The sequence below is a fragment of the Capricornis sumatraensis genome, chromosome 6 (genome assembly GCF_032405125.1).
Source record: "Capricornis sumatraensis isolate serow.1 chromosome 6, serow.2, whole genome shotgun sequence".
Lineage (NCBI taxonomy): Eukaryota > Metazoa > Chordata > Mammalia > Artiodactyla > Bovidae > Capricornis > Capricornis sumatraensis.
Genome location: NC_091074.1, coordinates 93,141,509 through 93,169,047, shown reverse-complemented (window position 1 = coordinate 93,169,047; position 27,539 = coordinate 93,141,509). Strand labels below are relative to the sequence as shown.

Below are 27,539 nucleotides of genomic sequence, written 5' to 3'. Positions count from 1 at the left end.
TGAGCAGTAACAAGTTTTAATCTCGCTTCTCAGTACTAACATGGGCTAATCTGTGGAAGCAGCTTATTCCAGTGTCACCCAGGGTGCAGCCACACCAGGCTCTGTAGAAGGGTGTTTTTCTTTTAAATGTAATACCTTCTGATATTTTCTTCTTAAATAGTAGCTGAAGACATTCACGTTATAGATTTGTAGTACATGGTGGAAAATTCTACTTTCAAGAGGACTTACTCTCTTCTTACAAGGTATGTTTTCATGTCTTTTTTTCATGCACTAGTGTACAATTATTTCAGTCAATACTAAGAGGACATTAATATTATTAACATAAATGCCTGTAAATTATATAATATAAAGTTTATCTGTATAATTTCTTAAAAAACAGCACTTAGATACATATGTAATATTACTCTAGCTTTTGTTTTATATATAATGGATTTACTTTCAACATAACTGTGACTGCTTAAAACAGCTAGATGATAACCTGTCATTATGCTTTATCATAAAAGTTAACATGGCTGATTTCTTAAATCATTTAAACAAATAGTTTATGAATATGTTCTTTTAAAAAATAACATTAATGATAAAAAAAGCTTGGGGATATTAAAAATACATTAAGTGAAAATAGTAAAAATTTTTTTTTCCAAAATGTGAAACTATGTCATTTTCTAGGGCATTTAAAAAATATATGAGTTATTCAAATGTTTTTACTTATACATTTGAATATTCATGTTTTTCCTTGATAAATGTCTTCCTTATTCTTATGTAATGAAATGGCACTGGACAGTTAAAATGGAGATTCATATAAGTCTAAGAAAGAATATTTATTAGCAAACTTTAATAAGCTTTATATTCAATATGAAAGATTAGAGACTTCACAAAATCCAGTCAGAATGTAAAATAAAGATTTCCTTTATCCCCTCTCAAAGTAAATTCTTAAAAGATTAAACAATGTATTTGATATCCTACTCTCTCATAATCTAATAGAGCATAGTTTTCTTTCTTGTTCAATCTATTTGGAGGTGTGGCAACCATAAACAATAGCCACATGGTATAGGATTAAGTTACAAAGAAATCTGAGGGAGTCTATATGTCTTTAAAAATAAAGACTTAAAAAATCCCACTAAGAATTGAGTTGTTTTTTTTAAAAAAAAAAAAGCCCACACATACATAAAAGCATTTTGATGTTTTTAGCATTTAGAAAAATAGGATACTGGTGGAAAGAAGAGGGGATATGCAGTCTTCTGTTACAACTACTACATGAAAAAAGAATATTCAGATATCTGACCTGAGGTTTGAGACAGAATAGATTAACTTTACAAGCACAAGTTTTAAGGAAGGATAGGAAAAAATTAGAAAAATGAAGAGGTAGGAGTTTTTTGTTTTCAAAGGCAGCTAGGTTGCTGGATGCATTGAAAAACTGATGGAGGACAAAACATATAAAGGGAAAAGCAGCCAGCAAGTTCTTCAATCAGCTGCTATTTATACTTCTGAGGTAAAGTTAATTATTTCTTTAAGGAAATCATAGGCTTTAAAAGTATCTGTTTCCGTGACCAAAAGGTACTGTGTGTAAGTTTCCAAATGCATGTTTGGATGTTTGACTTAACTTGTTCACTTACAAGTACCTTGATTACAGCTGAATTTAGTCTGGATTCCTTTTGTGAATACACAAAGAATGGTATATCACATTTATATACTGAAAACTATTATTGATAGGAACATTTCAGCCAAGCAGATCTTTAAGGATAGGATTTAAAAGCACAGTGACTTATTTTCCTAATAATAGTGTCTGAGAGGAAATACCATTTCACTTAGACAGATTTTCCATTCTAAGTTTGTGGAACATTTAAGCAGAAAATAGGAGCTTATGTAAATCCAGAAAGACACTTTTTAGCTACAATTCCAATCCTAAGAACGTGGCCAAACTTCTCGCCCCGTTCTCTCTGAGGGGAGTCTGGTTACTGTCTGGAAGTTACTGTGAGAGTAAGACCCATGTAGAGGAGGCTAAGCAGAAGGGTGGACAATGCAGGAATGAGGAGGCCAGCTTCAGGTTCTTCCACTTTAAAAGAGGGCACGGTAGCAAAGTCTCAAAGGCCTCTTCTGGCTCTAATATGTCATGGCTTAGTAATAACTGCAGTAGCATTGAAATAATATTTCAAATACTACTCAGAGAAACCTGAAACCAAAATTCAAAGCTTTCTATGAGTAGGAAACTCTGGCAAAACTGGTTTAAATCAGGGAAATACTGAGTTTTCTTGAGAACAAGACATAAACACTTTAAAAGGTCTTAAAAATAACAACCTAAATACTGCCAAAACTAAACAAGTAAGAGTTTGATCCATATTAATAAGCTCAAAATCTCAAAATAAGATAAATAACTAAAAGGCGCATCATTTAAATGAGAAACAATATTCTCTACACTCCACACTGAATAGAAAAACACTACTGTTTAGTGTTCCCTCTTGGACATTCCAGTATTTTCCTACTGATAAAAAGTGCTTAACTAGAATAGGGAGAGGTTTAGGGTCTATAATCACTTGTTTTTATCAAGGCTTTGTCGTTTCAAATGAAGGGAATAACTGGTAAATTCCTCATGGAATCAAGGTTCTCCTGACTTCTCTTTTCAAGTAACCAGGATAAGAGAATGCAAAAAGATCAGATTAATTTCATATGACAAATAGGAGACAGAAATAGCACAGAGAGAAGACTGTGACAACAGATAATTTTGGTCTCTATAAAGAATTTCCTATCAACCACAGATGGACAACAGTGGAACTGGATGTCTCTTGAGGAGGTGTGCTCCCTGAGTCCTCTCACTGGAGTCACGCAATCAGAGAGCGGACACGCCATCTGGTCCACAATGTTCTGAGGAAACTTCAACACTGGGAGGGACTCATTCAACTAAATGACATTTCCTGCTTCCACATGTCTCCTCTCTCACTCACATGGGAAGGATCCAGGAAGGCATAACAGGTGGCTGCCCCCACCAGCCAGCCAAAGGAAAGCTTCCCAACTACCACAGAGGAGCCACTGCCTCATCTGGCAAGCCAGAGTTGCCATCTCACCCAAGGCAGGGAGGCGCTCATGTAGCGCGTCAGTATGAGAAGAGAGGAAAGGAAACTGATTGATGCCCCTTCTGACTCCACAAGTAGGCTGATCAAAAGCCCATTGGGAGAGACATAAAAGAGAAACAAGCCCCCCCACTCCCCTTCATGCCTGGCTTCTTTCCTCTCCTTCACCTGTACATCACCCTTCTGTGTGTCCATCCAGCTCTGCTCCTTACATCAGTTTCCCTCTAAGTCTGTCACAACTGCTTTTCTCTTCCTCATCCCAGCCTGCATCCCACGCCAGGGCTCTTCTATGTCACAGGGCAACATGAGTGCAGCAGGAAATCGGGTTTGCGGGAATGAAGGCAAGTCCTTGGCCTGCTGCCAGGTTACAGGGAAAGGCCAAGATGTGGTATGGCTTCCCACTTTGGATCTCTAACATATTCCTCTTGTTACATGTATTTTTTTTAAAAAAAAATTTCTGGTTTTCTTAGGTCTATATTTCCAGGCTATTATATGTTAGATTTTTCTGGTTTAGACAGGGAAACTACAACCTATTTATCTCTAAGTTTCTACCCAAAAACCCCACAAAAACCAAAAACCAATGAAACTCAAACAACCAATTAACTCAAAAATAACCTTATTAAAATTCTTCTGCCTCCCATGGACCAGAGTAAATAGTGCTAGTCCTACCAAAAATTGTAGCTCCAAACTATTTTGAAGCATTGTTGGTTGACTTTTGAGGGGGTAGTATATGGGAAACCTTTAACTGTACTGACTAATGCTATAGAAGTGGTAAGAAAAAGCAAAAGTATATGGAGAACCAGAGCAAAGACAATTTTGTTGCAGACTGATATTTAAAATATTTTAAAAGCACAATAATAATTTACAAAATATGCACCAGAGACAAGAAAATAACTTTTAACTCATAATCCCACTATCCCTTTTATTAGGTTTGTATATTCTATTTCAACCATTTTTTTGTATATATATATATTTTATTGATGTCTTTATTTCTATTGGTCTTAGATAGTAAACTGAAGGTTATGAGGAGTACAGAGACTTACGGTGAAGAATTTTACTTTCAGAGTCTGTGAACCACACATCTGGAGATTCTTCCAAAACATTAGAGTCACAGTGTACACAGCTGGCACTGACCACCTGCAGTTTAGTTCTATTTACTAACTTGAGCATTTATTTTTTACTTTTTCTAGTGCACCTGCCACTTAAGCATTAGCTTTTACAATAATTCCACACTTACCTGAGAGTAGGGGTTAGAAGGTGTGTTTTTGCTTTTTGAGCAAGGAAGCGTGGGAGAAGTGCATAGGGAGAGACACGTCTATTGAAAGCATCCAAATACGTTCTATTTCAGATTCCGCATTTGTGCCTAGCACATATTGTGTACTGATAAATGCCCAAGGAAAAACTCCAGCAACCTCAAAGAAGGCTAGAGACAGGACATCAAATGACATTTAATTCTTCACCATCACTAACTTCTCCACCAAGGTCAAACAAGGCTGGGGCAGCTATGGACCTAGAAGACAGAGCTGCAATGCAGAACAATCTTAAAGAATAAATTGGTACTAGGGACAAGCTTTGGTTTTGATAAGAACCAAAAGCTAAATCAGCTCAAGAATGAAAATTTTAGAAATCAAGACAAGGCAAGGCACCAAGCATTAAGGAGCCAGGAACCACAAAGAAACCTGTGGTCAAGAAACATAATGGAGCAAAGTTAGGCAGGCAGCCAAGAAGCAGAAATGATGTGCCAAAAAATGATGTTGGAAATGAGGCCCAGTTGACCATAACCAGGTGCCGGTGCCAGGATTCCAGGGTGACTGGAATGGTAACCTGCTGACAGGCTGCTGCCTTGAGATGCCAGCACAATTTCTCTCTGTACTATACAAATCTGACTACCCAACCACCCCCATTTCCACCCTCTGAAAGCTGTGAGTGCACTCCTTTATGCAGAGATGTAAACTGGATAGCAACGTGTGGACTGGCTGGAAAGGAAGAGGTGACAGAAGCCACTAGCTAAAAGAAGATAAAAGAGAGTGCTCCTGTGTGGGTTGTAGCAGAAGATGCAAGGATGGGTCAGAACACATGAGCTCTAACTCAAGTTCGTTCAATTTGGTCATATGGCCTTGCGGAAGCCACTGAAGCTCTTTGTACTTCCTATTCCTCCTGATTAATCTGAGAGATGTATCTAGAATAAACTGAATTGACAATTCCACAAGGCAGTGCAGAGATGGGAGGGCAGAACTGTTGCTGAAGTGGGATTCAGAATAAGGTTATAAAAATAAAAAAGTTTTTACTGTTCTGTGTTCTATATTCTCCCTTACCTAGCACAACTAAGTGTGAGTTATCATAGGGAAATCTGACAAGGCTGGTGATGTCATAGATTTCTAAGAGTTAAATAATATTAATTATCAGGTTAATCACTGATGACAGTAGGGCTTTTTAAAAAATCTTCCTCTGATGATTAAAACATATACACACATATATGAATATTTTAATTAAATTAGTTAATCCATTTCTGATTTTCAAGTCTAGAAATAGCAAGGTGGTGGAGAGACATTAAACCTGATTCTGGAAAATTGTAAGAAGCTGGCATAATTCAAGGATTGAGGGAGCCAGGTCTTCCTGAGGTTGGGTAAATTCTAAGTGACTCTAGAAGTCCTCTGTGGCCAAGGTGCTGTTTGATGTTCAGGCATAGCAGTCCAGCCACACTGCTGGGTGACCCGGCTGCATGTGGACTACCCCCTGCCAGGCTACAGCCTCACCAATGGATTTATGTGCGGCCAGCTGAACGCCCCAAAGGGAAGACAGGCATAAGTCTGTTTTAGATGATATCATAATGGTTTTACTTTTTGAAAATTAACCAAAAAAACTGTATGTTTCACAGTTAATAATTAAGAAACCACGATATATAAACATACCTATGGGAAGATCTGCCATCATATGACAATAAATTCTCAGAAGTTTCTCACTTGTACATTCCAGTTCTGTGTGGCTTTAGAAAAATGCAAATGATAGCACCCCCACCCCCGAAAAACTAAACAAAAGGAAACTCAGTGGAATGATGAGTTGAGAAAGAATAGCCTGGACATCAGATGTTTTGGATAATGGAACAGATTGGAAGGAAGAAATCCAGTAGCACTGTAGAAAAAGTAACTAACTCTGAGAATGAGGCTAGGGAGGCTGGTGGGATAGAAGTTCAAGAAAACTTCCAGATGTACTAATGGGACATGAAGGATTTTACTTTAAAAGTGACATAGACATTAAGGCAATGCAAGGATTTTAGGAATAAACGAATGTGATAACCTGTTTGTTTTTTTTTTTAAACAAAACAAAACGTTAGTTTCCTAGGTATAAATGTAGTTCTTATTGTTCAGTATAGAAACTGAAGAAAAAAAAGACATGACTCTACAACCCAGATAATATCATCAATTAGGTATATTTATGCCAGGATTTGTGTGTGTGTGTAAGTATACTACACATAGATTTTTAAAATATTTTCTTTCAAAAAACAGCATTTCTTATTTTTAAATATATTTGCAAATATTTTGTGAATTCCAAAGTATTTCAAGGAATAAATACACCCTATTTTATTTTACTATTTCCCTTTAACTATTAGTATAATCTTAAATTATCTTTTGTTATTATATAATTCTGTGATGAACACCTTTATGCACATTAGAATTGTTTCTTGAGACTAGACACCAAAAGTAGAATTACTAGATGAAAAAAAAAAGATATTCATAAAGCATCCAATGCATATTGTTGCACTGCTTTCCAAAAACTTTTAATAAACTTACTCTCACATTAGTAACAAATATCGTTGTATTCTTGCCAGCCCTGAGAAATATATAGCAGCAGGAACTCTATCTATTTAAACCTGAACTTAATCCTCAATGTCTACTTACTTCTAGATTGGTCCTCTACATAGGAAGACATGAAGGAGTATGTGCTTCTAGTGTTCTTGACTTTGTGCTCTGCTAAACCATTATTTCACCCTTCGTACATGACACTGAAGAATTTGATGCTGAAGGACATGGAAGACGAAGGTGATAGTGATGCTGACAATTCTCTCTTCCCAACAAGAGAGCCAATTAACCCCTTCTTCCCATTTGATCTGTTTTCAACATGTCCATTTGGATGCCAATGCTATTCGAGAGTTGTACACTGTTCCGATCTAGGTAAGAACATACATCAATTTGTTTTGAAGAATTATGTTGTTCTGATAAAATTTAAAGGATAGGGAAAGATCTCACTGAAATTTAAAAAATCAGCTAATTGTAAAGAAATTTTTTCATTTAAATTTTTGAAAAGTATAACAAACCCCAAAGTCCATCCAAACTTATTTTAAAAATCCAGAAAATCCGAAGAAAACATTGAAAATTTCATGTACAGAATATTTCCTTCTCTCTCCAAATTTGAATCAGTACTTCACTTTAATTTCCTTCAGAGAGAATGGATGTCACTGCGGTTTCATCTTATAGAGTGTCAACTGGTTTAAATTGTGCTTTCTAGCAAAATTCTACAATAACAAAGTAAGTTGTCTGTCCAGAACAATGAATAGGTTATAAAGTTTGTGAAATCTCTAATCTAGACATTTTAAAGACAATACTCTATGTGTTTTGAATGATTTGGTTTTAAAACTATCTAGAAAAGAAGTGGCTGAAATGCAAGTCACTTTCTAAAGTCTTAAAAATGTATAATTCTCTGCTGAGTATTTTATTGTTTTAATACTTCTAATAAGAGTGCTGTCAAACAGAAGGGCATACTCAGGGAGAGGTGTAACAGGAATGCACACTGAAACTAGTCAGCTGTTTCCAAAACCCAGAATGACTCAGACCTGACCCACTGTGGGAAGCCAAAGGTATAGTTCACATTTCCCATACTGGACCCGGAGCTCATCAAGGCCACTTGGAGGGTATATATGAGCAGACAATGCCTCTGCAAGCTTTAGATTTATTTCCCATGGTCACAGCATTTGTGGCAATATTCAAATTACAGTGAATTCCAGAGACTTTAAAAATGTGTTATTATGGGATACAATGAGAAAGGTGAACAAAAACCATCCAGAAAAAGAGGATATTATTATCAGCTAGAATCACTGTGAAAGTCTTAATGGAATATAGAAGCACATATCTTAAAATGACATGGCACTGTTAGCAGCATAAATGTCACCTACCCCATGACCATGGAAAATGAAGGTTCCAAATTCATCAGGGGTAGGGTAAGGGAAGGTTTGTCAAAATGTATGTTACAGGTCCTGTCTGCAGAACTTCTAGCTTCCTACAAGACGTTCCACTTATTTTCTAAAATCAAAGTAATCTCCTAACAAAACTGCTGCTACCTTGGTAACTCATCAAGTTACCCCCTTTTCCCTCTTTCCAACTATGTCAAACTTCTTCAAAGAATTGTCAGTTTTAAAGTATAAAGGGGAAAGTATCGAGGGCTGTCAAGTAGAATGTTGACATTCATAGTATTTTTAAATATTGAATTCTTCAATTTGGGGCTATTAAATACAGTATTAATATTACTTATCAGGAGCCTAGCGGGCTACAGACCATGGGGTCACAAAGGAGTCAGATGTGAGTTAGCGACTCAATAAAAACAACACTCCTCAGGAGTAAGGATGGCGCCAGTAAAAGTGTAGTAATATCTGAAACTCATTTTAAAATACATAAAAAAGATAAACTGATGTATGGATGGACAGTAAGTATAGTATAGTAAAATGTTGATGGGAGAAAAACGAATATTAGTTTTCACTGTAAAATTATTTAAACTTTTTTGTATATTTGACTGTTTTAATAATAAAATATAAAAGAAAACGAAGAAGGCCCCATGCGCGTCAAGCATAACTATCATACGGAATGTCTGATAACAATCAGGGGTGCACATTTTCAGCCATTTAAGAAAAACAAGGAAAGTAAGGAAAAAATGTACCATATACTCCTGCTGATTTTTTGCTTCTTTAAGAAAGAAAAAAGACATTTATGTCTTTAAATAATTTAATTAGGGCTTCCCTAGTGGCTCAGATGGTAAAGAATCCATTTGCAATGCAGGAGACCCAGTTTTGATATTTCTGTCAGGAAGATCCCCTGGAGAAGGGAATGGCTACCCACTCCACTCTTGCCTGGAGAAGTCCATGGACAGAGGAGCCTGGCAGGCTAAAGTCCATGGGGTCACAAAGAGTTGAATAAATTTTTGTAAATCAAATAATTTACAACTAATTAGAGAAGCTCATTATTAAAATAAATGGGTGGTAAGGTTTTTAATAGTATACATGAAAATAAACTTATTTATCTATTTGCTAAGCATAACTTTCTACATATTGATGCTTCTTAAAATGATCAAAACCCCAGGCTCCAATTTAGCACTATGACTGCCTGAAAATCTGCAAAGAATATCAACATTCTTTAGTCAAAAGTGCATGAGCAGAATCTGTGCCTCCACTGTAGGTCTCCTCCTTGTAGTCATATTAGAGCACTTCAGCTTAGCTCCATTTAATGTCACTATGACTGAAGTGATGGCTAGACCCAGCTAGACACCTTGTAAAAATAAAGTTACTTGATAAGATCATTAGGCCATTCCAAAGACCAATGTTTTTGTCAGCTGCTTCACATTAAGTCATCTACTATTTAATGGCAATCACAAATTTCTTAAAAAGCACACTAATATCAGCAATCTTATCTTTAGTATATAATATGTATGCAATGTGTTTATTTCTCAGGTCTGTCCTCCGTCCCAAGCAACATTCCATTTGATACTCGAATGGTTGACCTTCAAAACAATAAAATTAAGGAAATCAAAGAAAATGACTTTAAAGGACTCACCTCACTTTATGTAAGAATACATGTTCCTATTTTCAAATATATAAGTGAAAATCTCTATCACTGCTAAAATGATTACTTGTATTTGTGTTTGTATAAACAAGTCTTTATTTACTCTGTGTGATGAATGACAAAATCCTGTTATTTTGCATTGTTCTAGTCAATGAAAAGTGATAGATTTAATTTAATTATTAATTTGATTCAACTGACGTTTACTGAATAATAGGCCATTGAAAGGCAGTGGGCTAAGAATTCAAGTAAATGGTCCTTAGATGCGATTATTTCAGTAATCACAGTCATTGCACACTAAAATAATGAAACTATGATTATTTATAGCAACTTATTAATGTACAATGTAAGAAAAGCAGTATGCAAACCCACTGACTTAAGAAACCACAAAGCTCTAAGAGCAGCATTGTGCAACATACATAATTGATTAAATATATCTATACGGCTTTTTTTCTAGACTTCTGAAGATGAAAAAGAACTTTTCTTACCATATTGGTTAATATTTTAGCTTTCTAAAATTTAAAAGATTCTTATTTCTCTATTTAACATTTTGGGCCTCTAGATTTTAGCAGGTAAAATTTTGAATGCTATTTGAAATTCGGTTTGGGGGAAGAACCTGATTCCACACTGTCACAGACATGGGGTGTCATCTCTTCCCCTCAGAGTAATATTAGAGTGGAACAGCCTCTTTTTTGCACCAGGCTATGGTGGTAAGGCAATATTGCTCTTCCAGGCTGTTTTTCCACATTCTCATGCTACGCTGGAGAGAAGAAAGTAAACCTGTTACCTGCAGGGCACCAAGAGGTGATGGGAGAGATATTATGACCATAGCAGTCTCCTGCTATGTAGCCATCCATGTAGCCCTGTTCTCTTCCTGTGTCTGAAAGGCTTGAGGCCACTCTACCCACACGAACCCTGCTGAACCACCCTAGCAGGCAGGGAAAGGAGACTACCAAATCCCATTACGAAACCAGTGCTTAAATGTCAGCTGGAAGATTGTGTTCTAGACACCACGTGGGGTGTTTTACTCAACTCTCTTGCTAAATCCCCTTGAGAAGGCCTGGCACGGATGGCACCAGAAAGCCCAGTCAACCCCCTGTGAAGCCATACTCTCCCTTGCACTGCCTGATGGCTGGGCTTGTGGGGCCTTGACTGCTCTTTTCCCTTTCAAATATACAGTGCAGATTTTCTGGGTTCCATACATAATAAAGTTTCCATGTTAAAAAGAAAAGAGCAAATGGAAGAACATATATATATATATCTTATAACTGAGGCCTCACTTAAACAGTCAGAAATAGCATAACAGGATCTGTCCAGTCTACCCCACTAACTCCAGTCTACAAAGACTTTTATAGAACAGCAAGGCCATTATTCTACCCTCAGATGTTGGAAATATAGTGAATGCTTCTACCACTTCTTCAACCTATATTTATCTATATGACCACAATCATTAATGCCATATTTAACGCTGAATCATTAAGTCTTTGTCACATCATTATTTTATTATATTTTAGGAGTATTCCAGGGATTTAACCTAAAAGTACTCCAGTTATTCATTGAGAAAAGAGAATCGAAAAGGTGTCAGGAGCTGTCTTAGGCCTCTTTAATTTCTTTTAGTCAATTTTTAAATGGCATTGTACTGGAGTGTTCTGGAGTTCAGCAGTCCCAGGCTGAAATCTTGGTCTAACAGAATCAGAAACATTGGGAAAGTGACTTACTTCTCTAAGTCTGACTTCTCTCAGTTTTAAAAGAAGTGTGATAACAGTATGGAATTCAGAATGGTTATTTAGACGAGTAAATGCATATAAGGTGCTCAGAGTCCAACTGTCAGCTATTACTGCTACCAGCTTAGTGTTTCTAGACTGGTCAATGCATGAATGTAAAGTACTTTTAAAAGCACACTTTATACTTAAATTGTTAGCATGTTGTATATCTCAAAACACTTATTTAATTATAGTATCATCTACATGGCACTGGTCTTTAAAGAGAAATAAAATTATTTTTTAGATATCCTATAAATTCTCTATGTTTTAGCTGCTTGTTTGGCATTCTGATTCTTGCACAGAGAACAATGAAGCATTAGAGAATAAGTGAGATCACTATACACACACACACACACACACACACACACATATTCCAAGTTCACTTACAGCCCGCTATTACAGACACATTCATCATGAAGACTTACTGTCCTACCACTGAAAGACTATACTTTTCTCATCTTCTGTCCTTACATATAACCACACTGTTTGGGGCTCTGTGACTGCTATGTTTGGAATTTTCATGTGAAAGCCAACATTGAAAGTACTGCTTAAATGGAGACACTGTGCTAACTCAACTTGCTGGGGCAGCGTTTGAGGGTTAAAAATTCTTACCCCATTTTGTATTACTTATCCTTCCTTTTATGCAGTATGACAACTGCATGTCTTAACCAGAGGGAAAAAAACACAAAATCCCATTTGTGATGGCTGGATCTAATTGAGGCCCATATTCCCACTGGGGCTCCTGACAGTGGCAGCCCACAGGAAGTGCACACAAGAGGAAGAGCAAAGTATGGAGGGCAGAAGGGTGGGGGCAGGCAGGGGGGCAAATCACTTTTCTTCACTGTGCTCATGTCCTCATCACTAAGAGGACAGAAATAATTTCTGTTAAATTTACCTCATGGGGGTTGAGTGACGTGGCCAAGTTGTTCAATCTTCCCTGTCCTCTCATTTTTTCAGTATAACCAAAGGAAAAGAGAACACATTCTAAATTTGGCAGCACACAGAAAGGAGTATATTTCACCAGCTGGTAACAAAATTTAGTTTAAATTCTTCTCAGTTTAACCTTTTTTAGTTAAAATTATTAAAAATAGTGATGTCTGAAAGAAGGGTAAGAAAAAGGAGACAGTAAAGGCCTACAGTGAAACCAGTGAACATGATAATAAAAGGACTTTACCTGCCAAAATATTTGTATTTCTTCTGTGAAACAACAACAACGTAAATAACAGTATAAAGGCATATTAAGTCAGTCTATAAACAAGGAAGATCATTGTAGAATGGTACCAGAGACAGAAGTCAAAAGGAAAGAATCTAGATCTGCTTCCTAAAAGAATGAGAGGATCTAGATTAGCAGAGAGGAATAAAAAGTTCTAGCAAAGTTAAACCCACCTGCCATTGCCCTTGGGAAACATTGAAAATTCTTTCTGCAAAATCTGGCATGTTTTGAAAATAGTTACTAGTTGACTGGCAAGCCCTAGCACCAAGGACTTTTCCAGTTTTGGTTCTGAAGTTCTGTGCCCCAGTAGATTCTAGGAATGCTAAACCACTTGCCATTGCCCTTGGGAAACACTGAAAATTCTTTCTACAAAATCTGGCATGTTTTGAAAATAGTTACTAGGTGACTGGCAAGCCCTGGTACCAAGAACTTTCTCAGTTTTGGTTCTGAAGTTCTGCACCCCAGTAGACTTAGATGGCTGCAGTCAGACCCTCAACGTGTCATAAAGGGTTTGACTGTGGGGAACGCAGATTCAGGCTGTATAAGTTCTTTTACTTTCTGGGGTTGTGTCTCTTCTGAAGAGTGTTGTCACGCTGCACCAAGAAATAGCCACAGAACTGAGAAGGGGTTGAGTCATTCCTCAGAACCTACTACCACCTCCCCAGTGTCTACAGTATGCCAGAATGCTGAGGGCACATTGTAGGAATTTATTCTTACAAGTCTCTATACTGGAGAAAACAGTATACATTAGTAAACAAGACAGAAATGAGGTTTTAAGAGTAGATAAAATCATGCAAAAATGTATTTGGTGTGTACTGAACTTAACTTTGTAGAGTGAACAGGTTTAAGATAAGATAAAGATAATACCATTCATACTTCCATGAACTGAAATAGGAGAGGGGAACCTTAAACACAGGAAAACTTCACCTACTCAAGATAAATCAAAGGCATGAAACCAATTGTTAAAGCTTTGAACTGTTTCAACTCAGTGGCAAATGTGTGTGTGTGTGTGTGTGTGCATGCATACACATGTGTGTATTAGCTTAGACTGGACTGGAGAATTATTTACATGGTTAATAAAGTATATAAATGACACAGTTTGCATTGATTTTCATGATTTCCAATCACTACTGCATATTGATAATCAAATATTGGTAAATTAAATTCCTGATTCGGTACAACTTTTTATGCTTTATCTAGGCTTTGATTCTGAACAACAATAAGCTAACAAAGATTCACCCAAAAGCCTTTCTAACCACAAAGAAGTTGCGAAGGCTATATTTGTCCCACAATCAACTAAGTGAAATACCGCTTAATCTTCCCAAATCATTAGCAGAACTCAGAATTCATGACAATAAAGTTAAGAAAATACAAAAGGAAACATTCAAAGGAATGAATGCTTTACATGTTCTAGGTAAGTTTTTGCAAATAAATGGGACATTTTGAAATTATATGCAATATGCAGATATAGAGATCTTTATCATCATTAATAAATTTAGGACTGACAATTTCTAAAATTAATTTTTTAAATCTAATAAGCTTTACCTAGATAAGCCATTCAAAAATCAATTAAAGTATCAAACAAAATTTATAGCACTTAAAGAAATACACCTTTTGTACATAAATACACATGTACTCTCAAGAATTCCCTAATGTGGTTTCTGTTTCCTGACTGTACCTTAACTGGTGAATATTTGTTATTCTCATTTAATTTAAAGATGTCATTTTTAATGTAAAAACTACTTAAATATAACCTACAAAATTAATTCAGTTATTATTTAGAATGTACAGCTAACTTTTCATTATTTCTTTAAGATTATTGAACTATGGCATTTTTACTATATATTTTAAATTTTACACACTATTTTATTTCTAACACCCATGGTAAAACCATGTTATCTTCCCCCACAATATCTATTCAAAATTCCTAACCAATATTCTCATTCATTTACTCATTTAATTCAACCAAGTGCCAGACACTTACCAAATAGCTTCACAATCTGGTACTTCCTCAGTTATATTTCTGTTAACAAATAATTTTAATTGATTTGCAATTTTTAAAGTTTAGGTGACAAATAAATGTACACTGCAAGACACAAAGGTTTTGAATGATATGAATGATGGTCTTTCTTCCTAATGTAGTATTACTGTAACAAAATGTTGATCATGCTCATGGTTGGAAAAGAATAAATAAGTTATTGATTTAGTAATTCAAAGCAAAAGAGTAAAGCTCTTATATAGTCCAGCCTATGTAATACAAAGCATTCTGTCATCTGAGACTAACAGAAAGGAGAGTAGATAGACACAGAAACAGATACACTGGGCAAAGAAGAGTCTGAACAATAATGCTACGGCAAAACCAATACAGCACTGTAAAGCAAAATAAAGTAAAAATAAAAATTAAAACAAACAAACAAACAAACAAAAAACAATAATGCTCACACTGCTAGGGACATGCATCTCTGTATTCTGAGTTTCCTTCAATATACAACATATGTGTGCTAAATTATATAATTCCGCTCCCCCCACAGAAATGAGTGCAAACCCTCTGGATAACAATGGGATTGAACCAGGGGCATTTGAAGGGGTAACAGTGTTCCATATCAGAATTGCAGAAGCAAAACTGACCTCAATTCCGAAAGGTTTGTATTTATATAGTATTTTTTAAACTGTCATCTTAAAATGACTATTAAATGTAATGCTATAGACACTGTCAAAACCACAGAATTCTTTTTTACCAATATATCTGGTCAGTATAGTATGAAATTTAGTGTTTTTTCATGTACACAAAAAGAACCATATGTAGAGGTGTTTTTTTTTTTTTTTTTTGACAGTTTGAAACCAGGATCTTTATTCCTGGAGAATAAAACTTAAGAAGCAATAAAGTTTTTATTTTCTCTTTCTGGACATTTACTCATCTTTACCTGTCATTCTGTGAAGTGTCTCAGAGAGGTGACAATTCTGTAGAGAAGAAAGCAGAGGGAGATGCACAGGGTCAGAGACCTTTCTCCAGGCTTGTTAGCAGTAGTTCAGGGTGGGAATTGTCAGGAGAGACCGGCAGATGCTGGCCGTGGCAGGGGTGGGCAAGGAACTCTACACCTCATTTTTTTTTTTACAGCTGAGCTGTGTACATTAACAGGCTAATGCACAGAAAGGTCTGAAGACAATGTTGGGCACATGCAAAAACTCTTACAAGATAGACATAACCAGTACCAGAATGAGCACCATGCTCTTTATCATGTGACCTGAAGCTGGTGCCTCAAAGTAAAATGTTTCTTAAGTTTGCCCCAGGACCAATTTTCTAAAGTATTACTTATAAGATCCCAGACTGATGACTAACTAGATAGGATTTACCTTTCTCCAAGCCCATGCTTAAAGTCTCACCTTCTTCCCCCTTGACAAAGTCTCTCTCCTATGCTAATACCTGGATCAGAAATAACCCCTATGATTAATAACATATTTTCCTTTCAAACAGCCCTGTCTTTCATTATCCACAGTAAAATCAGCAATAATCTTTTTTTCTTCTATTTTATCATTAACTCCTTTTCTATATTACTCAGTAGATCCAGATTAACAAAACAAACATAGGCTGATAATTTAAAAAATCAAGCAAAGCTACTATTACTGATCTTTCATTTCATCTACAGTGGAAAGACAATTTCATTAGTAGAGGAAAAATCAGTTTAGTTCAGAACTTACACAATTAAAAACAGCCTTAATTTAGTTTTCAAGGAGATGGCTGCTTTTCCACAAGAAAGCTAAAATATTATATTTACCATCTAATCTTTAGAATAACAACAACAGAAATACATACTCTACCTAACAAGTTAAATAAAATCACTTTCATAAGCTGGAAGTTGACGCAGACGGTAAGAGGATGTACTAGAGCAGAAGAGCGGGGCACCACCCCAGAGCTGTGGCTCACAGGTCTTACAGTTATCATCAATCTTTATATTTATATTAGCAGTTTTCTTTACTACAAAACATGCTGAGAGTAATTCTCTTCACATTTCAAAGCGTATCTTTAAATGAAGTTTTAACTCCTTATGAAGTTCTCAAGATTTTTCCAAAGTCTAAAGGAACATTTCATATATTTAGAAATTTAAATTTCAAATCTCTAAATTTACATAACTACTTCTTTAAGATCCTTAATAAGTGAGAGTCTCTCAGTCGTGTCCGACTCTTTGCAACCCCATAGACTATACAGTCCATGGAATTCTCCAGGCCAGAATCCTGGAGTGGGTAGCCTTTCCCTTCTCCAGGGGATCTTCCCAACCCAGGGATCGAACCCAGGTCTCCTGCATTGCAGGTAGATTCTTTACCAGCTGAGCCACAAGGGAAGCTTATGACACTAAAATCCTTATGACATTCAAAAGACAGTTTTTTCTTTCTACGCCTTATTTGCTCAAATGTTAAGGCTGACTGCCTAAATGTTATAATTCAATCATCACTACCCATTGCAACAGGGTGAATTAGGCAGAGGTCCAGAAGATTCTTAACTAGACTGTACAACGTAAGATGAATGAAAAGTGGTTTTCCTTGTCAACAGTGGTTAAGATTTCACCTTCCACTGCAAGGGGTGCAGGTTCAATCCCTGGTTGGGGAGCTAAGATGCCCCATGCCTTGTATCCAAAAAACCAAAACATAAAACAGAAGTAATGTTAACTATAAAGACTTTAAAATAAAAATAGCCATACCAAAAAAAAAAAAAAAAAGAAGTAGACTGAAAACTGTTTTTCCTTCATATTCAATTGGAAAATTTTGTTACATAATGGAATTGTGTGGAGCGGAATAGAGACCTGTTTGACTATAGAGTAGATACAGAAATATCCTACGTTGGTACAAAAGTAATCGTGCTTTCATATTGCTAATCTTAAATCATTATAACTAGGGTCAACACATCTTTATTAATCAAAATAGGAACCATTACAATCTACACATTTTTTACCAACGAAAAATAAGTTTGTTTACGGCTGTAGTATAAAAATCCGTTCTTTAGGATTCGACGAACTCTTGGAAAGCATTTTCTGTATCCTGCTGGTTGTGGAAGCATTTTCCCTGCAAAAAGCTGTCGAGATGCTTGAAGAATTGGTAGTCGATTGACAAGAGGTCAGGTAAATATGGAAGATGAGGCAAAACTTTGGAGCCCAATTCGATCCATTTTGAAGTAATGGTTGTGCAACATGCAGTTGGGCATTGTCATGGAGAAGAATTTGGTCCATTCTATTGCCCCAGGCCAGCTGCAGGTGTGGCAGTTTTCTATACATCTCATCCATTTGCTGAGCATACTTCTCAGATGTAATGATTTTGCATAAAACTATAGTGAATCAGACTGGCAGCAGACCACCCAATAGTGACCATGACATTTTTCTGGTGCAAGTTTGGATTTGGGAAGAGCTTTGGAGCTTCTTCTCAGTCCAACCACTGAGCTGGTTGTTGCTGGTTGTTATATAAAATCCATTTTTCATCACATGTCACGATCTAATCGAGAAACAACTCATCATTTTTGCACAGAATAAGAGAAGACAACATTTCAAAACAATGAGTTTTTTTATTTTCGGTCAGTTCATGAGGCACCTGCTTACTAAGCTTTTTCACATTTCCAATTTGCTTCAAATGCCGAATGATCACAGAATGGTCAATGCTGAGTTGTTTGGCAACTTCTCTTTTAGTTGTAAGAGGATCAGTTTCGAGGATTGCTCTCAATTGGTCGCTGTCAACTTTTGATGGCCAGCCACTACACTTTTCATTTTCAAGGCTCTTGTCTTCTTTGCAAAACTTATTGAACCACCACTGCACTTTACCTTTATTAGCAGTTCCTCGGCCAAATGAGTTGTTGATGTTGCAAGTTGTCTACGCTGCTTTACAACCTACTTTGAACTCAAATAAGAGAATTTGCTTTTTGTCTAACATTATTTCCATACTATAAAATAAATATAAAATAAACAAGTATGTCATTAGCAAAAAACCATAAAGCAGGTTTATGTTTTTTACATGTGAGTATAGTCATTCTTTAAATATGAGTAAGCTCAATTGATCAGAATTCAAGAAATTAGGATGCTCTCAGTTTAGAATTATTTTCCTGCTCTCTAATTTATTTATTTTTAAAAATAAAAGTACATTATAAAATCAATATAAATTCAGCCATGATGAATATTGTTATTCATAAGGATTTGTCAATTATCTTTAACAGGATTTAACAATTATCTTTATACTAATAAAGGAAGGAAATGTTTTAGCAAGAATTGAAAAAAAGAATGCATTTCCTAGCTAGGCAATAAGAAATTTTGATTGAAAACTAATACATTATGTGTAGGATTAATGAAATGAGGTCTGACTGAATGTTCTGGTTAGTCTCTTTCATTCCAGCTTCAGTTAATATGGAGAGAGCTAGGGTCAGAACTGCAGGGAATCAAACATATCAAACAGAGGACAAAAATTCTTGTGTTTATGCTGTTCAGTCTCTAAGTCTTGTCCGACTCTTTGCAACCCCTGGACTGCAGTACACCAGGCTTCCTTTGCCTTCACTATCACCCAGAGTTTGCTCAAACTCATGTCCACTGAGTTGGTGATGCCATCCAACCATCTCAACCTCTGTTGTCCCCTTCTCCTGCTGCCCTGTCTTTCCCGGCATTAGGGTCTTTTCCAATGAATCCTCTCTTCAAATCAGGTGGCCAAAGTATTAGAGCTTCAGCTTCAGCATCAGTCCTTTCAATGAATATTCAGGGTTGATTTCCTTTAGGATTGACTGGTTTGATCTCCTTGCTGTCCAAGGCACTCTCAAGAGGTCCTCCAGTACCACAATTAAATAGCATCAATCCTTCGGCACTCAGCCTTCTTTATGGTCCAACTTTCACATCTGTACCTGACTACTGGAAAAACCATAGCTTTGAATATACGGACCTTTGTTGGCAAAGTGACATCTCTGCTTTTTAATATGCTATCTAGGTCTGTCATAGCTTTTCTTCTAAGGAGCAAGCATCTTTTCATTTTGTGGCTTCAGTAACTGCCCACTATGATTTTGGAGCCCAGAAAAATAATATAGAAAAAAAAAATTCAGCGGGACTTCCCCAGCAGTCCAGTGGTTAAGACTCCACCATCCAATCAATGCAGGACGCACAGGTTTGATCCCTAGTTGGGGAACTAAGTCCCCAATTACTAGCTGAAGGATGTGGCCAAAAATTAGAAAAAAAATTCATTGGACACCTCTGGGTATTGTATTAATTCATTACTTTAATGAAATCAAACATTTATGCTGCTTTTTCTATAAAAACTGTATTATAAAGTAACTAAATAATTAATGAAGAAAAATTTTTTAGAGAAGAATCTCACCTAATAAATGTGTAATGAATGATGAAATCAGAATATCATCATTTTCCAACTGTTAATGAAATAATAAATCTAAGTAGCAGTAATCAATGAATGAGTGTGAAGACTATCAGATGAAAGAATAATTTACTGAATCTAATCTGGTCTCTAGTTCTAACTACTCAGTTCAGTTCAGTCCCTCAGTTGTGTCCAACTCTTTGCGACCCCATGAACCGCAGCACGCCAGGCCTCCCTGTCCATCACCAACTCCCGGAGTCCACCCAAACCCATGTCCATTGTGTCAGTGATGCCATCCAGCCATCTCATCCTCTGTCATCCCCTTCTCCTCCTGCCCTCAATCTTTCCCAGCATCAGGGTCTTTTCAAATGAGTCAGCTCTTCTACTAGGTAATAAGAAATAAAGGGCCTAGATGGAGGCCATTAGCCCAATCTACAAATGAGTATCTCAAACAATTTAATATCTGAAACAAATCAATAGAAGAGGAAAGAGGAGGTAGCATGTAACAGAAGAAGAGATTTAAAGAGATACAAGACTCAAATATATTCTGTACACTTTATTTGGATCCTGACCTGAACAAATCAACTGTAAAATAATATACTTGAGGTTATTAGGGAAATGATTATTAGAAGATAGGAAAGAATTATTACTAATTTTGTTAGATGTGATACAGACATGATGATTATGTAAGGGGAAAAAAAAGATGACCTTATGGGGTTAGAGATGTCTAGTCTTTACAAGTGAAATGACATTATATATGAAATTGGATTTTAAGTACTCTAGCAAAAAAATAAATTAATAAAAGCAAATAGATAATAAATAACTACTAAGGTAGATGAAACAAAATTGGAGAAATGGAGATAATTGTTGAAGCCGAGCAACCAGCAAGGTTTCTAGTTTCTATTTTTTTATGTTTGAAATTTTCCATAATAATAATAATTTAAAAAAGCAAATCCCCTAAAACTGCCTAAGTCTATAATGTGAAACTTAACGAGTAAATAAATAATCAATAGGGCTTGGTCTTAGCCTGATCTAACATACATATTTCTTTTCTTATCATTAGAACTACCTTCAACTTTACTGGAGCTACATTTAGATTATAATAAAATTTCAGTTGTGGAACTTGAGGATTTTAAACGATACAAAGATCTGCAAAGGTAAACATTTCTCAAATCCTATCCAACTTGTAGGTGGTAGTCCATATGATGACAATATTAATGAAACTTCTTAGAGAATGTGTTGAGGGACACAATCAAAATTGAGGGAAAACTAGAATGGATTGCTATCATTCTGTCTCAGAAATGAAAGAAGGAATGAGTAAAAGGACACTTTCCGAATGTTCCTTTTGTTGCACACAGGTTAGAAAATTTTCTGACAGTAGAGGAGAGGGCTATTACATCCTGAAATAGGTTATTAAAAGAGAGTATGGAATACCTTTCTCTGAACATATATACAAATATTTCTAACTTAGTTGTGTTTTCAGCTAACTGAATCATATCATCTACTCAAGAGTTGATGCATTTTATATCACTCTTAGGCTGGGTCTAGGAAACAACAGGATCACAGATATTGAAAATGGAAGTCTTGCTAACATACCACGTGTGAGAGAAATACACCTAGAAAACAACAAACTAAAAAAAGTGCCTTCAGGATTACAAGAGTTGAAATACCTCCAGGTAAAACATTCTATTTGTGTTTTGTAGACATTAATACTTTCTTTTGTTTTTATGAAATATATTAGTATCTGAAGCAAAGAAGCAAGTAGCTTCACACCCTAATCATCCTCTAACACCCTAATGACCCTCCTAATTCACACCCTAATGACCCTACAGATTATCCAACATGTTTTATGCAGCAAGAGTGTTAGAAGGCCAGTTTCTATTAAGGTATCAGCCAGAACACTCAGGAACCCATTTCTAAGCCTCAGCTTCTTCTGCTGAAACTGTCAAGGTCATTGTGGTTAAGGTGCTGACACCTAATTTCAGGTTTCTGGGGTGGCAATAACTATGTAAAGGCAGGACTGGTCAGGAGGAAATCAAGCAGGATTATATAACCTTTCATTCTGTAAACATTTTATGAAGGAAGAGCATGTGCACAAAGTCTGAGGTGTTTTCACTATCAATGTGGTGCCAGTTAAAAGTGTGGATGCTTTTCAAAAACCTCAGGCCAGAATATATATTCAAAAGTCAGTGTTTGGAGCATTAAGGGCTCACATTTCTTGTTCTTAATTATTAGAAAAACTTTCCCTTCTAATCTGGCAACTCTTGACTAGCCAGAAGGGGCCACAGAATTGTTGACGAATCTGATAAAGCTTTAGATACTCTAAGGAAAAATATGAAGAAAATCTTTTCACATAATTTTAGGAATTTCACAGATCTTCCCGATTTACATCTATGGACCTCAAATTAAGCAGCCCTACTTAATCTCAATCATCTTTAGTCCATTTTTCTTATGTGCTTTCCTTGATATACTGTACAAAGTCCTCATCGTCTAAGGAAAAACATATTGAGAACAAAACTGGGTCTTGAGCCACTTGCTTGTACATTTCTTTCTAATTTTTCTTTAAATAAGTTTTGTTCACTACACAAAAAGAACCCTTTGGCCTAGAAGCCATCAAAATGCATGTGACATTGGCAGGTGCTAATCTGCCAATTAAGATTACGACTTCTGCTTTGATTTTTTTTCAAATGTTGTGTATAATCTTGTTTTTTTAAACAGTGGGCACAAGTGGGGTCTTCCCTGCTTTAAGCTGTCCAGTCTTTAAGTACTTTACTCCACAATACTGATCCTAGATTCTGAGCATCTTAAATCTATCCATACTATTGCTAGCATTAAAAAAATTAAACAGAATTATAACACAAACATAGTCATAAGGATACATTCAACGAACATCCACAAAGCAAAAACACCCATATCCAGCACTGTTTTCCATTCCCAGTGAGGTCAATGCTGTGGTAAACTACATCTTGCACTGCTGCTGAGCTCCTAGGAAACCATATAATGCATCTGCCACGAAGTCCCCAAGATTAATAGAGGGCAGCAGCGACTCCAACAGTTCTCAGGACTGGCTCAGATCAATCTTACCAAAGCAAAATGAAGAGGTAACAAAAGCTAGAACTGGTATCCTAGCCTGCCAGCAAAAGTCTCCTTCTTTATAATATGCCAAAACATCGTTAGTTAAGTAGATTGCTTTTATTTCCTAGAAATCTCAGTTGCCAAAAGAGTCCAAAGAAGGAATTTATAGGGCTATTAAAGGGAATGAAGGGAAGGTCTTATATTTTCCATTTTTTTTCTGAGTAATTTAACAAGACATATACACAGCCGATAAAATTGTATTTTGTCCATTGGTGCAACTAAAGAGTCAACTATTGATGCTATATTACAGATATGTATTTAAAATATCGATAGACATATTTCTCTATAAAACAAAAAAGTAGCTCTATCTACACTTCTCTCCTTTGAACACAGAAAATGCTAGCTAAAAATTCTTCACATTCATATTGTAAAACTAATTATTAGAGCATTAAATTTTATTCTTCCACTCATTTCTAATACTTTAAAAACACATTATTGCATATGGTACTGAAATAACCCTACACACACACATCCTAAAAGTTGGGTATTACTATGCATAAAAGCAAAAGGCTATTCCCATGTGGTAAGTCTACTTTACTGTACGACAAAAAACTTTCATCTATGTATGTGTGTGAGTGTGTGTGTATGTAGAGACAGGGACAGGAGAGTGGCATGTGCTGACCAGGCTGACCTTGGCTTTGGCATGAGTACACACCACACTTCATATATACAGCAATTTCTGTATAATACAGGAGCTTGAGTCTTTATAATAAATATTTAACAGGTATAAATGAGCACATATGTTTTACGCAAAATACATCCAAATCAGTTCAAAACAGAGACAAAGCTATGAACAAATGCTGACTACAAACAGAATTTCTTTTTCACATTTATCAAGAATTTTTAATCCATTCTTTCCCCTTATTACAACAGATAATCTTTCTTCATTCTAATTCAATTACAAAAGTGGGAGTGAATGATTTCTGCCCAACAGTGCCAAAGATGAAGAAATCTTTATACAGTGCAATAAGTTTATCCAACAACCCGGTAAAGTATTGGGAGGTACAACCTGCAACATTTCGTTGTGTTTTGAGCAGAATGAGTGTTCAGCTTGGGAACTTCAGGAAGTGATAATTAGTAATTAGTGATATACATTTAATATAAAATTCAAAAATTGTTACATTTGGAATACTTGAACTCTATTAATAATGGTGGTACTATGCATCAATGCAAAAATCTATTCCCATGTGGTTAAGTCCACTGACTTATTGTATGACAATAAATTTCAACAGAATTTTGCAAAACTATTGATACATCAGGATTAAAGGAAATAGGCATATACTGCAGTTTCCTTTTACATGTAAATGATTTTGCATAAATTTCATGCTTGAACATTCTCAGTAACAAAAAATAAGACATTCAGTATTTAACACTTTGTTATCAAGTGCATTTAAAAAAGAACTGTACTGTAAATGGAATGCTTGACTTAGCAAAATTTTTGTTCTTTCATTTGCTATTAGAAAAAGAAAATTGACAAGTACGGTTATATAAAGAGTACATTATACTATTCTTATTCTGTCTTTAAAAACTTTGGTATTACTGTAATATTTCTAATAATGTTGAAGTATGGTTTGATATAATCTTATTCAAATTTTCACATCTTCAAGACTTACTGTCTTTATGTTTAAAACTTCTTTATAATAAAGTCTTCAGTAAGTGTTTATTACCAACTCAAACAGATGCTATTCATACAGCTGTTTTTCAAGCTGTAGCACATACTTTTCTTTTTAATTATTATTACCTGATTATAAACTCTCTATAGAAATGCATAGTGAGTGTTTATATAAAATCTCACTTTTTTTTTTATTATTACAGTTATTATAAGCTTTTAACAGTGTGTCAATTGTTAGGTTATATAACACTGTCACTTCAATGCTAACGAATATTTTCAAGATGTCCCTTTGTAAGACCTTGGTTGGAAGAGACTGGATATTATCAACTCTATACCAAACTGTCTCCTTAAATATGCACAGACTGGATAACTCTGAAGAACACATCTTGTATAACTGAATAGGCAGATCATTAAATAGAAACTAGCTCTGTATAAAAATTAACAATACTTACATATGTATTTTTTTGGTGTTCAACATAAATAAAACTAAAAAAAATAAGGAAAACATTAAAATATTGGCTTGAAATAAAATATTTGTGCTTTGGTTTTTCTTCCTCCACCCAGAAAAATAAACTATTTTTGATAAAACTCTTATATATGACACTTTTAGTACAGTGTTAATGCTTATTCTTAATAACAGTATTGAAACAACCCAAATCATACCTGTGCTATGGGAGCTAATCATCTTTATAGTAAACCACCTCAAAAACTAGACTTCAAATAATTCTGGGGAGAGCCGTACATTACAAACACATAAAAAGGGGTGGAGGGTCGGGATATCCAGATGAAGAAAGAGTAAATAGATCTGTTCTTCACAGTGAGGTTTCCCAACTGCTGACACTGTAAGCTAGATCATTCTGGGTGGGATGGGGCCGGGGCGGGACAGAGAAGGGGTGCTATCCTGTCCTTTCCAGAATGTCTGGCAGCTCCTTGGTCTGTATTTACTAGATGCCAGCAGCACTTGCACCACAGTGTGACAATCAACTATTTCCCCAAAACATGCCAATGTGCCATGTGGAGCCAAACTGTAGCTGGTTGAGAACCACTGATTTATAGAAAATTTACTTAATTTCTAAATTCTGGCACAAGTTTGCAAACCTGAAATAAAATAGTTATTTTTGTTTGGTAAAACAGTCAATCCTAAAGGAAATCAGTCCTGAATATTAATTGGAAGGACTAATGCTAAAGCTGAAACTCCAATACTTTGGCCACCGGATGCAAAGACCTGACTCATTGGAAAAGACCCTGATGCTGGGAAAGATTGAAGGCAGGAGGAGAAGGGGATGACAGAGGATCAGATGGTTGGATGGCATCACCGACTCTATGAACATGAGTTTGAACAAGCTCTGAGAGTTGGTGATGGACAGGGAAGCCTGGCATGCTGCAGTCCATTGGGTTGCAGAGTCAGACACGACTGAGTGACTGAACTGAACTGAACTGAAAACTGCAAGGGCAAGATCAAAGTGTGATTAAAATAATACCACCAGTAGTGATATAACAGAAAGAGCCCAGGGATGCAGAGGTCTGAGTTGAGAATATATACCCATAAATCCAGTTCCATTTACAGCCTTGAGCTAATCACTATCTCTTTGAACCTGTCTTCTCATCTAAAAAGGGTAGGGATGACACACACTACTGATCTGATAGGTTGCTGTAAGAACTGAATGAAAAAAGTGTATGAAAAATGCTCTGCAAACCATAAAGATTCATGAAATATGCTTAACTATTATACCAGATAATAATTTACTGACAAGAAAAATGAAAGATTATGAGGTTTAAAAGCAAAAAAAAATTCATAACAGGGCCTCCCTGGTGATACAATGGTTAAGAATTCGCTTTGCAATGCGGTGGACAACGGTTCAATCCCTGGCTGGGGAAGATCCCACATGCTGTGAAGCAACTAAGTCCATGCGCCACAATTACTGGGCCAACGCTCTAGAGTCCACCCACCTAGAGCCTGCGCTCTGCGACAAGAGAAGCGACAGCAATGAGAAGCCCGCACACTGCAACAAGGAGTAGGCTGTGTTCACTGCAACTAGAGAAAGTCTGCATGCAACAAAGACCCAACAGAGCCAAAAAATGAATAAATCTTTAAAAAAGGATATATAATAATGACAATCATCTTAAAATTAAAATGTTCTAAAGTTCTAATAGTTTTAACAAATACAATTCATTTTCTACAATATATCATAAAAATAAGATGTGACATCATGCCACTTATGAGAACATAAGTAGAAATTTATTGAAATTGTAATAATCCAGTTTTGGGAATTAATAATTAAATTTATAAGTTAGTGCTAAGGTTAGAATCATCTAAACAAATAAATTAGTTTATGATCTGAACATGTTTGTTCAGTCACTCAGTCGTGTCTGATTCTTTGGGACCCCACAGACTGTAGTTCACCAAGCTCCTCTGACCATGCTATTATTCTGGCAAGAATATTGGATCAGGTTGTCATTTCCTCCTCTAGGGGATCTTCCCAACACAGGGATCAAACCCATGTCTCCTGTGGCTTCTGCATTGGCAGGAGGACTCTACCACTTAGCCACCTGGGGAGCCCTATGATCTGAATAGAAAATCTTAAAAGAAAGAAGCTTTTC

At 36.0% G+C, this 27,539-nt stretch overlaps 2 protein-coding genes across 2 annotated transcripts in view; one reads left to right on the top strand and one right to left on the bottom strand.

Moving 5' to 3' along the window:
- CENPP (centromere protein P) overlaps positions 1-27,539 on the bottom strand; it is a 233,033-nt gene that overhangs the window by 88,577 nt on the left and 116,917 nt on the right. The gene's annotated exons all lie outside the window — the stretch shown is intronic.
- ASPN (asporin) lies at positions 29-25,443 on the top strand. Its single transcript, XM_068973742.1, has 8 exons — positions 29-242; positions 6,971-7,237; positions 9,781-9,893; positions 14,066-14,279; positions 15,397-15,507; positions 21,255-21,348; positions 21,729-21,867; positions 24,200-25,443. Exons 2-8 carry the CDS (start codon positions 6,994-6,996, stop codon positions 24,395-24,397), a joined length of 1,113 nt encoding a protein of 370 aa, XP_068829843.1. The 5' UTR covers positions 29-242; positions 6,971-6,993; the 3' UTR covers positions 24,398-25,443.

What these genes read in the sequence shown, in the direction of transcription:
- ASPN (XM_068973742.1), top strand. Translation starts at nt 6,994, where the DNA reads ATGAAGGAGTATGTGCTTCTAGTGTTCTTGACTTTGTGCTCTGCTAAA. An exon ending in GAATGCTTTACATGTTCTAG is followed by an intron (nt 14,280 to 15,396) that starts GTAAGTTTTTGC and finishes CTCCCCCCACAG; the next exon opens with AAATGAGTGCAAACCCTCTG. An exon ending in CGATACAAAGATCTGCAAAG is followed by an intron (nt 21,349 to 21,728) that starts GTAAACATTTCT and finishes TATCACTCTTAG; the next exon opens with GCTGGGTCTAGGAAACAACA.